At 43.1% G+C, this 16,069-nt stretch overlaps 1 protein-coding gene across 1 annotated transcript; it reads right to left on the bottom strand.

The window, feature by feature from the left end:
- Positions 1 to 3,095: 3,095 nt before the first annotated feature.
- EPCIP (exosomal polycystin 1 interacting protein) lies at positions 3,096 to 3,773 on the bottom strand (the record flags this gene model as incomplete). Its single annotated transcript, XM_079534737.1, has 1 exon — positions 3,096 to 3,773. The coding sequence occupies one exon, from the start codon at positions 3,771 to 3,773 to the stop codon at positions 3,096 to 3,098; it is 678 nt and encodes a 225-aa protein (XP_079390863.1).
- Between the last annotated feature and the right edge of the window lie 12,296 nt (positions 3,774 to 16,069).

Genomic DNA, 16,069 nt, shown 5'->3' with positions numbered 1-16,069 from the left:
TTCACTAAATCTAGGGCCCTCACACAGGAAAAATGCGGAGCTTTTGGAGCAGGTCCTGATCAGAGGGCTGGAGCTCATCTCTTATGAAGGAAGGCTGAGGGAGCTGGGCTTGTTCAACCTGAAGAGGAAAAGTCTCCAGTGCAACCTTGCTGTAGCCTTACAGTGCCCAAAGGGAGCTTATCAGCAGAAGCAAGGCCACCATTTTGCACTGTCTGATGATAGGACAAGTGGGAACGGCTTTAAACTGAAAGAGGGAAGATTTAAGTTAGATGTTAGATAGTGGTGAGAAACATCACAGGCTGACCAGAAAGGCTGTGGGTGCCCCATCCCTGGAAACACTCAAGGCCAGGTTGAATGGGGCCCTGGGCTGCCTGAGCTGGTGGCGGGCAGCACTGTCGACATCAGTGGTTGGAACCAGATGATCTTTATGGTTCCTTCTAACCTAAGCCAGTCTATAATTTTATGAAATTATGTAATGATTTCTGCATTGTGATACTTAATGTACCACTGCAGTTTGTCCAGATGCAGAGAAAAGAAAACTCTGCCAACAGAATTAATAAAGCTCACATTGTATGCGTTATGTACTTTGCTTTGTATTTAGCTCTTTGAATTGCTATGAAGAAATTCTGCAAGCTTCTAAAATAGTGCTTTTATATGGCAAAACCAAATCAAATGTAAATTTGGAGAATCAGATTCTTGGTATCTGTTGAAGAAAAATGTATGAACTGCAAAGATGAATGCAATATTGGTGCTGTGGATTTCTGCCAATCATGTAACTGAAAGTAGGATTTTCCCTGACTCCTTGAAGATTTCTGCAGTGTTTACTTGTACACAGGAATATGATGTCTTTTATTTGATCATTACTCAGAACACAGCTGTGGCAAGAGTGATCAAAACTTTAATTTACAGCATTAAAAAGCACACAGATCTATTAATGTGATTTCTTCCCAAGAAAGCCAGAATACGCATGTCCTCAGTTTCTGCTCTGTGTGTGGATTTCAAACAGTAACCTCAGCAATCATTGCTGCTCTGGCAATATAGTATTGTGTTACTGTGTTATTCAGCACATTTTTTACTAGAGGGCAGCAGAGCATCAGTGAATTAACTGAAAAAGATTTAGGCTTGATTTTTAAGAGAGGATTAATAACATTTAGAAATCAATATATTATGTGTATTTTTTAACAAGAGTATCCTGTGCAGAGTTAATGATCAGTCAGTTTGTGAAGGCAATGTTAATAGTTTTGCACAGCCAGGATGATTTATATTCTTCTATAATCCATACCAGGCAAGTACATGCTCAGAACAGCACCCCTGCTCTTAACCTCTGTCACCTCAGCTTCAGCTCCTGACCATGCTGGAACTTGTGACAAAACCATAGAGTGTTCACAAGTAATATTTTTCATCTGTGGAAAAAAACTTTCAGTTTGTTTTCCAAACTAAGATGCTAATAAATGACAAAAGTCTGTACAACAGCTGATTGAATAGCTCTCTGAGTTAAATGGAGTTCACTGCTCAGCCCATAAACGCCAGTGTCTTTAAATCTGTTAATTTGCAATTGCAAATCGACCTGATTCTCCTAATAGCTATTACACTGTTGATTTCAGTGGCAAAGCCTGTAGTAATGAAGTGTATGTAAAAAAAAAAAATTGAGTTGTGTTACCTAGCAAAACTGCTCCACCATTGATTATAATTATGGGCAAGGCTTAAAGTTACTGAAACAAATTCATTGGTTCCTCAGAATCTTAATAACTGTTCCCCTCAGTACATGTATTTTATCCCAGATTAAGAGAAAAAAAAAAAAAAAAAACAACACCACAAAAAACGTAATCCTTTGCTGGCATTGCAATTCTGTTTGGACTTTATTATACTATACACATTGATTCCAGCCTTAATTGCATCTCACAGAATGTGAATCCTGCAGACATGGGCAAGGAGTAGACTTTTGGCTATTGACATTGTCCTGATGTTTTTCAGGGAATGGCAATCTCTCCCACAGTGCAGCTAATACCTGTTGCTTGAAGCTTTGCCTTACTTATCAGATGAGTCACAGGATGGTTTATTTTCTCCTTTTCTTAGAGAGGAGAGTTCACCATCAGCACAAAAGATGAAATCAACTTTGCTGTATTTGGGGAAAGGAGCCATCAATAGGAAAAAAAACACCTTTATAATCATGGCATTTTGCAGGGTGACCTCTTGCCCACCATTTCCCACAATGAATGGAAAATGAGAGTACCCTGCTGCATAACTGGGCACCCTCCATCACATACTGAAAATCCACAGATTGCTGGCCATCTCACAAATGCACCATTGGTTATGCTGAGGTGGGAAGCAGACTGCAAAGCTGCCTTTGCTGTCCTAAGAGGCTCTGTCACCCAGGCTGAGCATGGGGATCCCAGCCCTGACAACTCAGTGGAGGGCAAGGAAAACCAGCACTCTCTGTTTTTCTCTGGTAACTTGTAACCACCTCAAATCATAGAATCATAGAATCTTAGAATCACAGAATGGCTTGGGTTGGAAGGGATCTCAAGGATCATCAAGCTCCAACTCCCTACCATAGGCAGGGCCACCCACATCCGCATTTAATTCCAGAGCAGGCTGCCCAGGGCCCCATCCAGTCTGGCCTTGAACACCTCCAGGGATGGGTATTGAACACATATCTGGGCAGTCTGTTTCAAATGCCTCAAACCTCACAGCACAGAGGTGAGGCCAGTAAATATAGGCAAGGGATTATTCCCCCTGTGTGCAGAGTACTACTGGCAGTTTTGGCCTCCCTCATTGGAAGAAAAGTATTGATCAACCAGGGCGTGCCCAGTGGAGAGTGACCAAGATTGTCAGGGAACAGAGAGTGTGTTCAAGTCTTAGCTTACAATATAAAAGATTTGTAGTGATGCTTTTACCTTGTTTCATGTGTTCTTTGTTCTTTAAGGAAGCGTTTACTGAGTTAGTCAGATGAATCTGTATTACTTCAAACGCCTCCTTGTAGAGTACACAGTCAAAACTTTTCATCCCATAATGGCTCCTTCTGGACAAACCAAACAGAGTCCCATCTCTCTTTCAGCAGTTTGCCATGCCTTTGGCTGACTGTGCTAGAGAACTCAGTAAATGAATGTTACAACATAACTTTTGTTATCTGAGTTTGAGAAAACACTGGAGTACAGCAGGTTGTGAAAGTGCTCTGTGATACTAGAGACATTTTCCACACTGTATGACTTCAGCAAAGAATATCCATTGAAAAGAGAGGTATCCAGGAAAGAAATGTATACTAACATTTGCCTGTCTTTGTTGTGCATTGTGAGTAGATCTTCTTTTTCATTCTTGCTGCTACTGTAGATGGTTACGCTCTGCTCTGGAAATTGTCCCCTGACCTTATTTTTTACCCGGAGCTTTCTCAGTCCCCAGATGGTCAAGTATTCTGTTGGTAGAGGAGTAGTGCCACAGAAGGAGAGCTTCAAATCCCACACCATTGTGAAGTTGAGGAGCATCTCCAGCACAGAGGTGTCTGTGAACCAAATTGTCAGGTCGCTACTGTAGTCAGTTTTTTCCATGGTAGAAGGCAGCACTGTTCTGCAATTGCACAACAGGTTTGCCAGGCTGTAGTCACAGTCACGGATATCCGCCAAGCAACTGCAGTTGCGAATATTGCTTTCCTTGGTGAAAATTAGTGTATGGTTCTTCTGACTTCCCATAAAACTGTCAGTAATGCATATGCCAAGGAAGCCAGCCAAAAAGAGGGCCAGCCAAAAACAGAAAGTAGAGAAGGCTGTTAGCTTCATTAGTACTGGTGCCAAAATGCCACGTGTCTTCTCCTTTTACACAGTGGATTTTATTGCTTGTCTTTACCTACTGAAAGAAAACAATTTCTTTAGTATACTGAAGATGCTTAACTGTTAATACTGCTTTGCTCTTCTCATTTATTATCAGAAGCACTGCTGGATGCAGCATGTATCCTTCAGACCCATGCGGGGCCAACTTGTTTCCATAAAACTTGCTTTTTGTCCATATAAAGCTACATCATTTTCAACATTAACCTGTAAGTTTTGAGATGCAAGGACCATCTCTCACCGTCTCTGCATGGCGACCAGTATAGGACAGATTCTGATTGCTCTGGCTCCCTTCATTTACCCTGGTAAAACAAACTAGCACCTGCAGGAATGCCATGGAGCATTGAGCAATTTTTCATCCCAACCAAGGTCCACCTCAAAAGGTTGGGGGCAGGACTGGTGAGACTTCTCAGCAACAAGCTCTTGGGTTTTCAGAGCAGCGTTGGATCTACATTTGGCATATTATTGAATGATGGTACAAGCAGAAGTGAAAAATGGTATTTCTCAACAAAAAATTACAAAATGTTACAAAGTTTGATTTGTCTGTAACTGTTTTGAAGTACCAAGAAACAGTAGACCCAAATTTTGACTAAAGGCAGCAGGTTCCAGTGAGGGCAACAGTAGAGCATGCAGTGGAATGCATTTTGGTCCTTAGAATGTGTGAAGATTGCTCCATGTCCAGAATGTGTGTCCAGCACTTCAGGCGACATGGCAATGCAACTACAATTATGGAAAACATACCAGATAAATAGGAAAATAATAGTATTTGCAATAAGAATATGAATTGTTTATTTTCTAATATCCAGTCTCCCATCATTAGGCAATGAAGTCTTCTGCTAAAACTTAATGGTAGTTTAACAGAAAATAAAGGTAAAATTTGCAATTTAGATTTGAATGCTTTAAGCTGCCGAAAATTCAACTGAGGTTATTCTTTTACTGATATTACACAAAATACATACATAATTGCATTTTGACCAAATAATTTGCGTCCTACTTTCCACATTTTTCATTTATAGAGGATGTATCAATAGGAAATCATGATTTGGAAATGGCCAGAACTTTGGCATCTGTAGGAAAAAGAAGAAAAAAGAACGTGCACATGTAGGAAAAAAAAATGGCAATAAGGAATAACAGACTTTGGGCTGGACATTACCAGGTGATCCTCTATGGAACTGAGATCTTTAGTTTGTGATAGACAGCTGCATGAAAAAAAGCAGCAACTAAAAAATGATTAAATTTCTAAGTAGTAGTAGGTAAGTATAGGGAAAAAAGACAATATGGTTGATCTTCTGCATAAGTCTTTTGCTCACACTTGCCTGTTGCATGCAGTTCAGATCCCACTACTTCAGAAAGGATGCCACATGCCTGGAGTTGGAGAAGAGCAACAAGGACAATGAGGTATAGAAGGGTTTCCCTTTAAGTAGGGCGGAACTAGGTAAGATAGGACTCTAGCCAGGAAAAGAGGTGGCTGGTAAACTGCAACAGCACAAATAACGTGGGGATAGTGTGTAGAGATCAATTGTTCTTTGACTTTTCGAGACACTAAGAGTGAGACATCTCCCAGACACACTAGGAGGTGGCTACATGGCTAGGCAGATTTTTGGTCTGACAGATTATGGCCCTCTTGTGCATTCTTATATATTCTTATGTAGTGTAAATGTAAGCAAACTGACTCAAACATGATTTCATTCCGTATGTACTCCTTGAATGTAGCACATTGTTTTCTTAAAAGAAGGATACAGACATTTTAATGTTGAAATAAAATATTTAACGCACATTCCTCAGACTTATTGCGGAACATACCAGAAATACCAATCCAACTGTTAGCTAATGTTTAACTTCAAAGGTCAGACACATCCAAGCTGTGACTGTTCTGATATCCTTATTGCCAGATGAATTTGATGCCCAGCATCTAAGCCTCTAAGCATAGAATGTATTGAAAATCCTATTTACTAAACCTTCACACTGTGTTTGCTCAACTCTTCAGCTATGGCTCACAGTTAGGATAAAATAAATCGCAGACACTTTCACATGTCAATAAAATTATTGGGATTTATCTATTTCAGAGAAAGCATTTGCCAGGAGAAAACCTAGACAAAGTTAACAGTATGAGTGCAAATTAAGCAAACATAATTTTAACTGAAGACTCAGAAATTAAAATGACAATACATTTTCACACTAGAAATGACCGAACTTGCTCATTAAGCAATTGCAGAGAGGTATGTGATAAACACATTTTGATTAAAACTCACAGTGGCTCTGTAGCCTAAGAGTAGTATGTGCTATAGGACTTCTGTGCTGCTGCTGGAAGTTTGTTTTAAACTTTTTATATATAAGTTTGTTTTATCTAGAAGTCTAGAGCTGTGCAAGGCTGCAAGATAACCTCCAGCAGCAGAGGTAACACTGTGGCTTCTTTTTTTAGTCCAACAAGAGGCAGTGTCCAAACTGACCGTGGTTTATTCAAACAAAGTAGCTTATGCATTGGCAGTACTGACTTAACAGCATCTCAAATAACCATGTTTCCAATGAAGGGTAGGTGGGGCCCCATAACAAGCCCTTCACCCAACTGTACTGTTGCTTTTTTGAAGCTAGCTTTATACAGTCAGCTGACAATTAGCGTTCTAAAATTATGTGCTGTAGTTGTAATGTTTTTGTAATGTCTTTTATCAGTGGCTGGTCATCTGTTACAGCTGCCACCTCCAACAAATCCACACATCTTGGTGAATTGGATAACATAATTCCTGCTTTCCATCTTTTCCCATCCTTACACGGTCTCGTTTGGGAAATACAATTAGAAGTGGAAGAAAAATAGGCAAATAATATGGCAGGTAAACAGCTACCGAGTTGTATTACCCAAACTTGCCATCTGGAGTGGCAGATAGACAAGCACTTAGTGTTTGAGAATGAAGTGAAAAATTAAATCAGCACGTGAGAAAAACTGAAGTTAATAAAAAAACTGCCTCAAGTATCACTTAGACTGCAAGACCTCAGAGGTCCTTCTTTATGCCTGTTTTTTCTCCTAAACATTCACCCAGCTTCATTAAGCAGTAGCAGAGTATCATCGCCCCGTTAGAATTCCTGGTACTTGGTCCAGTTCTCTTCCAAACAGCTGACAATGTTTCTGCCAATTCCTCCAATTCTGCCAATGTAACCTGCCTATTCCTGCATTAAAACACCTCAAAAATGTTTTGAAGTGTAGATTTTGGCTGGAAGAGAGCTCAAAGCCCACACCGTCCCAACCTCTGCCGTGGGCAGGGCTGCCCCCACCAGCTCGGCTGCCCAGGGCCCCATTCAACCTGGCCTCAAGTGCCTCCAGGGATGGGGCACCACAGCTTCTGGGCAGCTGTGCCAGCGCCTCACCACCCGGAAGTGGTTTTCTGAATTCCACTTTCCTCTTAAACTCATCTAGAAAAGTATTCAGTGCCCCTGTCTCTGAGCACAGCCTCAGCCAAAGCATGTGGAAGGCACAGCAGTCTGTATGTTCAGTAATACAAAGACTGGAAGAAAATGGAAGAAAATGAGGTCCGGCACATGCAGTACGTTCCCCATCCTGGGAAGGAAGTTCTTCTCCCAAGCTGGGGTCTTTGCTTAGTGGCAAACACAAGCCGTGATGGTTTTAGGAAAGTGTCGCATGCTGGAGATAGCAGCAACCTGATTCTAAAGAAAAATGTCATCAAATGATCTGAACTCAGCTGGTCATCTGTTCATTTTTGCCCTGAGCAGGGGGCCTTTTAAGTGAAAATTGGATTAGACACAGATACTGGAAGAAAACAGTTCTGGTGTGACTGCTTGAACTGTGAATACTGTTACTTGTATATCATCTTTCCAGCACCAAAACCCCATTTCATAGCACATTATCCCCAAAAATTTCCTGGCACAAGTTTCCACTCCCACCTTTTTCTTTACAGGTTCGGATAGCTACAGGACATTTCCAACACCTGCTTAGTAATAATGTCATTTCAGGTTTCTCAATTTGCTTTGATCATTCCAGTAATTTATAAGTTTATTTTATTTTATCTTATTTTATTGCTAATTGCAGATCCTGTGTATGAAGAAAACTGCAAAAAAGCAATAAAAAGCCTGTGACTGTTGTGTGAGAATGCTACTGTCTCAAGGAAAGTTAATCCTATTCAATGGGAGTCCCCAGCCTATACAATTAATTTCTTCATGGGGTGCTTTCTTCCATTCTCTATTCAGAAAAAAAACTAATTAAAACCCTTCATTGATCACTTGTGTTAGCATGTGCCTGTGTGAAAGTGCTGTATTAAGCAAAGAGGAGCTTAAATCCATATAATCTTGTGCAGCTTGGGCTACGTACACAGAATGAATACCAAAACCACCCAATTTAGACCAAAATAACATGAAAGACTGGATAAAGCCCAAAGCATTTAGAAGGAGAGTAGTGAGGACTGCCTCTCTGTTTTCCTGTTTGCATGCAGGTATGAGAGGGCCATGTAGAATACACTGCATTTCACAGCTCAGGTGGCACTGAGGAGGTGGGTAGAGCAGCAGCAAGAGCTGACATCCTGCACACTTCTGGACTGCAGCATGAACCATGCTTGTTGCTCCTTACTTGAACATGGTTTCTTCTTTTACCTGTACAGCAAAAGCCTGAGCTGCTGTCACTGGGCTGAACAGCCATTGATGTCATGGAGGTGCTGTCACACGTAGGGGAACAAATTCCTTCCTAGCTGTGATAGAAATGCAAGATAAATCGGGCAGTTCTACTGCATTGAACCTGAACAATGCATGAACCCTCAGACATCTTGAGCAGCTGTATGTGTCCCTGCTTCAGTATTAGTCTGGAATAGTTTAATTCAGGAAGTCACAGAATTGTTTCAGATGGGAAACCTTAAAGGCCATCTGGTCCAAGTCCCCTGCAATGATCAGGGACACCCACAGTTCCATCAGGTGCTCAGAGCCCCATCCAGCCTGATCTTGAGTGTCTCCAGGGACGGGGCATCCGAACCAACTCCTGACTTTGTGCTAAGGAGAAACACGGCGTGCATGGATATGTGTTAAAGTGTGAAAATATCTTACTTCTATTTTAATCAATATCATTACTTTCTGATATCTTCCTGGTTATGTTACTGAATGACCCATCCTTTTTCCATTCATCAGGCTGATTTTATTTGTTTTTGTTTAAGAGAAGCCTCAACAAATACAGTTTCTTTCAGTACTGCAGCTGATTCAGAATGTGTTAAATACATGCAAGCTACAATGGTAGGGCTTTTGAGCTTAGCATGATCTTCTCATGGCCTTCAAAAAGCATGTACCCACATACATGAAGAATAGACTTGTGTAGTCTTCCTAACAGAATTTTCATAAAACTAGTAATGCTTTGTTTATTCCTCTTTCTGCTGAAGGGCACACCATTGGGGAATCAGGGGCCACTCTGTCTGAATACCACTGAACCAAGATGAATAATTCAACATCAAAGTGCTGACAGTAATTTTAAAACCACTTTTTAAAATTCTCTGGTTTTTGTGTCAAATCAATGCCTTTTTAGAGCAAAGGCATTCACACTGCGTGAACTTTAGGAAAGAACATTTGATGGCAAATTTTTGGTTGTATCATTTCTAAGCTCCATTTCTAACCTGTCTGGCACGGAAGTTCAAGTTAAGCATTACACTAAGTTAGAGATTTACCAAACCCAAAGAGTTGTGCTTAATTCATTAGTGCAAATGGTGTACAAAGTGTATTCTAACAATCGAGTTTCTTCTGTTCAAATCTCAGGCTAAAAAAAAAAGATGCAAGCAAGCAAAGTCACATGTTAGAAAGACGCAAAGAAGATGGCCATGAAGAGGATGGAGGCTGGATTCCAGAAGCAGGGTTACCTGGTGCTGGGTGTCTCAGCTCCCACTCACGGGTTGGGACAGAGCATGGTGTCACTGCCAGCAGATTGCAGAGCCACAGAGTGATGGCGTGCTTGTTGTGCTTTGTACTCCCTGCATCACCAGCCTGACTTGTAAATTAAACAACAGAATAAAGCACAGGTTCCAGCTGCTCTTCCCCTGACTGTCCTCTGCCAGTGCTTTTCTCAAGACAGTTTTTTAACAGAACACAATGGGAATAATTGACAGCAAAGCTCTGCTGCCTTTGGTGAACGGTTTTCCTAAAGAAGCGTTTGCAAGAGGGAGCAAAACCTTTCCACAGTTCTTTCAGTTTATTATTCATACAGCTATTAATTATTAACTCAGACATATGAGTATAAACAATTGCAACACATCCAAGACAAACTTTGCATAACCTGTTATTTCCCTGTGATGACGAAGCAACAAATCTGAAACGTACCTTCCAGGAAGAGAACATCGGTGACAAGGAAATAATTGTGCTGTGGGAGAAACTGCCTTAGACATGAATACACAAGCTATTAAACATTCTCCAGCTATTTACCACCCCCTGCTTAGGACAGCACAAAAGCAGCAACTCACTCTTTCTCCTGGTGCCGGTGGAGCATCCGTTCCTGCACCGCAGCCCTTCTGGAGGTGGCGATGTGTGGCACTGAGGTTAATCTGCAGGGCAGGCGGGATGCGGCTCTCCCACTCACTGCTCTCATGTTGCATGGGGCTGGCAGCCCATAGCATTCCCCTGACAAGCAGGAGAGAGCTCCAAGGTCTGCCCATTTCACTATTACCACAGCAGGTCCCTACCTGACTTTGCCACCTCCGCTCCTATGCTGCTCCCACACCAAGGGGATTGGCCACGAGGGACGTGCCCTCCCCTGCTTGCTTTCCGGAGGCTGCTTTTATAGGTTTAGAACAGAAAAATGCCTGTCCTCCAGAGCCCCAGGTCCTGCTTCAGAGGCTGTTTGCCCTATGTGCAGGAGTAAATGGGTGTTACTGATCACAAAGAAACGCATCAAGAGAATCCTAAAAGGGTATGAGACAACATACTCTGACAAGACTCCAGGGAGATCTCATCACAACCTTAAAATACTTGAAGCAGAAGGAGGGGACTGACTTTTTTTGTGGTCTGATAGTAACAGAACAAGAGGGAATGGCTTCAAACTAAAAGAGGGGAGATTTATGTAAGATATGAAGAAGAAATCCTTTTCTCAGAGGGTGGTGAGGCGCTGGCACAGCTGCCTAGAGAAGCTGTGGTGCCCCATCCCTGGAGGTGCTCAAGGCCAGGTTGGATGGAGCCCTGGGCAGCCTGAGCTGGGGGGGGGGGCAGCCCTGCCCACAGCAGGGATTGGGGCGGTGTGGGTTTTGAGGACCCTTCCAACCCAAACCATTCTGTGATTCTGTTGTTCTATGATTCTTCTTCTCTTATTGCTAAGTCATGTCCCCAAAAAACAGATTCTGCAACATGCTTGGCACTCCCATTCATGCCGTTTTGGCTCTCGCAGTACTGCAGGGCTGGACTCTGTATTTGTTTCAGAGCCAGGCTGAGAGATAGGTATTAGCCTTGCCTGGGTTCAGCTCTCTTTTACACACTCACAAGTGAGCCAAATGCCTTTTGTCCAGAAATGTTCCTACTCATTTCCAGAATCTCTCAATACGTCATCATGGGTGATGGTAATGTGTTCCCAGCTGTGTGCAAAGTGGACTGGTACAGGAGCACTTACATAAGATAACTGGTAACTTTTGCCATTTGTCTTTGAAGGAAGGTAAATATACCTGTTAGCTCTTCTGCATATGCTTGTACATATACACACCTTCCTGAGCCAAAGGACTCCTCTGAGTTTCACCATTCCTCCAGGGAGAACGTGAATGCCTGACACTGGGGTGTTCTTTCCCATAACCCTGGGCATTATTTTCCAATGAATGTGAAGGGAATTCCTATGATGTATCAAGAAAGTCTACAGCCTCAGGTTGATAAAAATAAACAGCAATTCTGTAAAAGGCTCAGTAACACACTGGGTTATAGATGAGAGCATGCATCCTTCACTATGGGATAGCATAGCATTCCATATGATGACATGGAGTAACAACAAACAGGTGCATTACATGTATACATTACAGCAGTATTAAAACCATAAGAAAACGCAAACCGAACATGATTCACAATGATAAATCAATGCTTGCTCCTAAGTTAAACCCTACGGTTGGTGCAGCATCACCTTCAAAGTGAATGAGGTATTCACTTCAAAAGAATTCATTCAAAGTGAATGAGGTATTTTGTCCTGTTGCCAGCAGATAAACATTTCTAAACAAACAAGCACCCAGACTTCCATGCTTGGCAGCAATCAGTGTTCATCTGAACCCACCAGACGAGAACCGTGTGCCTGTAAGTAGTGGTGACTTTCAACAGTCTGCAGAGGGGTGTGCTGTTGAGTAGGGCGGTTGTTTTTATCATGGAGATGGTTGTCCGCTGACTGCTGAAACGAAACCTCTGGCTGATGGCACCATTCAGGTACTTGGTGACTGTGTCTGATATACGGTCCCTCTCCCGTCCTGTCCTGTCCTCTCTGCACTGGGCCAAGCAGCACTGTGGTGCAGTGGAAAGGGAAGGGACAAACGGCAGGTTTCCTTCTGGATTTCAACCTGTAGCTGGCCTGACTTAGATGGATAACAAGTTACAGTGACTAAAGATGCACTGGTATGAGATCACCTGCACTTTCAACATTGCAGTGGAATGGAGTGTCTTCAGAGAAAGGCAAGGAAGGTGAGAAGGATCTGGAGCACAAGTCTGATGGGGAGCGGCTGAGAGAACTGGAGTTGTTCAGACTGAAGAAGAGGAGTCTCAGGAGAGACGTCATCGCTCTCTACAGCCACCTGACTGGAGGTTGTGGCGAGGTGGGGATCGGCTTCTTCTCACTGGTACCAGCCATAGGAGAGGTGACGCCCCCCAGTTGCCATGGGGAGGTTCGGGTTGTGGCAGCAGAGGGCGCTCTCGGCCCGGCGCTGCGGGCTCGCTCCGAGCCGCGGGCAGAGTTGCGGGGCGGGGGGAGGACGCTGTGGCCGGGCTGTGCCTCAGAGCCCGCAATCGCCCTCCAGAGATCCCGGTTCGAGGAGGATTCTGCGCCGACCTGAATGTAAAGGCGGGATTTCTGCTAGAGGGGCGATGGAAGGGCCTTATGCCTTGTTGAGGAGTACAAAGCAGCAGGTGCTTAAGGCTCCGTGGTTCCAGTGGCAGTTAAGAAGTTGGCTGGGGCAAGAGGGAGGCATGCCGGTGCAATTTTGACCATGTGGCCACCTGTACAAACTTCCAGGTTTTGAGGCTTTGTTTATCTTTTCTTTCTGAATTTTCCTAAAGTGCTGCGAGTTCACCTCTGAAGTAACCAACCTCATTCCTGACTGTCTTTTCTGTACATTGCTGTTTTGAAATGGAACACTGCAAATGGCTGTGCCTTTTACTGAAGAGCGGTCCATAACCATCTTTACCTGTAGATGCAGCACAGTTGACTCGAGCATGATGTAGGGTTTATGTAGTGCATTATTGCCTTTGTGTCGCGCTTTCCTCGGTTCACTCAAAGTAAGAGTGGCATTTAGATAGTGTGTATATGGAAGAAGTTTACTGCGAGAGTGGCAGAGCTGGAACAGGCTGCTCGGAGATGTGTCTGTCTCTGGAGATATTCAAGACCCACCTGGATGCTTTCCTGTGCAACCTGCTGTGGGGAACTGCTTTAGTGGGGATTGGACTCGATGGTCTCCAGAGGTCCTTTCCAAGCCCTGTGATTCCATGGTTTATTTCTTGCTGAAGATGCAGCCTGTTTCCTACTTCAATTATTCCTAGTTGGAACCCCCTGACTAACTGATTTTCCCATATTCACTGGCCATGCCAAAGCAAGGCACCACCCCGTGACAAGGACAGCTCCTTGCTCAACAGAGGGGAAGAAATATTAGAACAAAGTTTTTAATATCTTGGTCTAGTCAGTCAGTTTGTTCAAATGCTCAGGGCTCTACATCAGATGAGGCTGTCTGAATCCAATACCGGAAAAGCTTCCACCCAAATCTTGTCCTTCTGTGCAAAGCAAAGGGTTTTCGTTAAATTGGTGCATTCAGGCTTTAAAAGAGCACAGAGAGGAAAGAAGCACACAATGGGTAGAGAAGCAGCGCTTCTGATCTGTGTCTGCTCCTACCACGTATGCATCAGCATTACAGATCCACCCAGGACAAAAAATTGAGGAGCTGGTAGATCATCGGAAAGTAGGAAGTTTTTCTTACTCACAGGATCTCACTGATGCGCTTTATTTCTGGAAGACATAGGGCATCAGCTGGCTGATACTTCACAGCAACTCGTTTTCTAGAAGTAAGAGACCCCAGTAGGCAAATATAAACATTTTACAGGCACTGGACTTTATTAACTCCCAGTTGCAATCTGTGGAGAGTAAAACCACTAAAAAGCTATTAAAAAATCCTAGAAACTGAACATCATGCTGTCTGTGCTACAGTTAGTGGAGTCGAACACACCCAACTCACAAGGCTGTTGCTACTCCAACGTGTTATCGGTTCCTTGAACTACCCCTTCATACAGCCTTCATCAGCTTCGTTACTAACACGACAACAGCTTCTCCATTTCATTCTTTCTAATCTGATTATGTCTTTTTTTTTTTTTTAACCTAACATGGTGTCCAAATTTGATAATTATCTCAAATTGTTTCCAGAAATATTGACATAAACCTTCTTAAGTTGGTTTGTATTATTTTGTCACCTTTCGAGAGGCAGCAGTCCCTCACACTTTTACTTGGCAAGTTGTTTAAAGCCTAAGTGACTCCATTAGCTTAAATTTATTGTCCAGATCATTATTTTGCTATCAGAGAATATACTGGCCCTACGCACACCTGCAATTCTTTCTCTGAAATTGTGACAAATCTGTGTAACTTTATATTTTGATGCCTGCAGACTGTGAGAGTTCTTATGGTTTGAGAACAGCGTGGGCCACATTTTTCCCTTGTCTTATCCTTTAATGATTGAACTTTCCTGAGTGCCTCGTGTGGCTAAGCTCCCTTGGGAGCTCAGCACTTGTATTTGGCAGCATATCTTCACCAGGATTGTGCCTGACTAATCTGATGGTCTTCTAGGATGGAGTGCCAGCATCAGTGGATGAAGGAAGAGAGAGTGATGTTGTCTTCCTGGATTTGTGCAAGGCCTCTGACAGTGTTCCACATTACATCCTTATTTGTAAAGTGGAAAGTTATGGATTTGAAGGCTGGATTATTAGGTGAATTAAGAATTAGCTGGATGATCGCAGCCAGATTGTTGTGGTCAGCGGGCCTAAGTCAAGGTGGAGGCCAGTGACAAGCAGTATACGCCAGGGCTCTGCCTTGGGATCAGTGTTGTCCTGCATCTTAGTCAGTGGAATAGATATTGAGTAGCAGGACATTTAGGTTAGATGTCAGGGGGAAGCTCTTTCCTCAGAGGGCGGTAGACACTGGCACAGCTGCCCAGAGAAGCTGTGGAGCCCCATCCCTGGAGGCGCTCAAGGCCAGGTTGGATGGGGCCCTGGGCAGCCTGAGCTGGTGGAGGGCAGCCCTGCCAATGGCAGGGGTTGGGGTGGTGTGGGATTTCCAACCCACACCCTTCTATGATTCTATGATATTCCCATGCCAACCCTTCTGGCCTTCCTGGCAGGACAATATCTGGGCAATAGGGCACCAGTGGAAGATTTCACAGCAGTGTTGTAGTGTTAGAGAGGATGAGAGAAGAGCTTAGGGAATAGGGGCCATCATCTCATGGGAAACAGCTACTTTTCTCCTAGGATGAATTGTATCTTACAGTTTAAAACCTAGTTAAGCATCCTAGGCAATGCAAGAGCTTGTGGACAACAAGGAAAAAGGAGAAAGGTGAGAATAAGAAACACCTGAGTAGGAATTTTATGTTAGGATCCAGACACACAAGAGTTAAGTGTTGAGTTAATGGGTGTAGCTGTGCTGTAGGTTTTGGCCTCTGACACCTGGATGGGTGATGCATCTGCATTTTCTTGGACTGAAAATAGTTTAAAAAAACCCACTGCTTAACATGAGAATTGCAGTAGCAAGCTGTATTCATGTGGCTGGAAGTATGTACCATATGATATTCCTATTCTCCATTGGAATAAGTCTTAATTACTCTCAATAATGCATACCCATTTATGTGGCTTTTAATAATACCATTTTAAAGAGAATAGTTTTACAACTGGATAAGCTCACAAGTGACAAAGTCAGCAGAAGAAATCCTGCCTTACTTGAGTTGGTGGGGACTTAAAAACACGAAGAGATTTAAGGTAGGTCCAATAAGAGAACATAAGGCACACCAGGCTGCAGGAAAGTGATCAGAGCTTCCAGCGAGTCATATAATTGATAGTTACCATGAAGCTTAACA

This window comes from Tetrao urogallus, assembly GCF_951394365.1.
Source record: "Tetrao urogallus genome assembly, chromosome: 1".
NCBI classification, from domain to species: domain Eukaryota; kingdom Metazoa; phylum Chordata; class Aves; order Galliformes; family Phasianidae; genus Tetrao; species Tetrao urogallus.
This window is presented reverse-complemented; position numbering and strand designations above follow the sequence as displayed.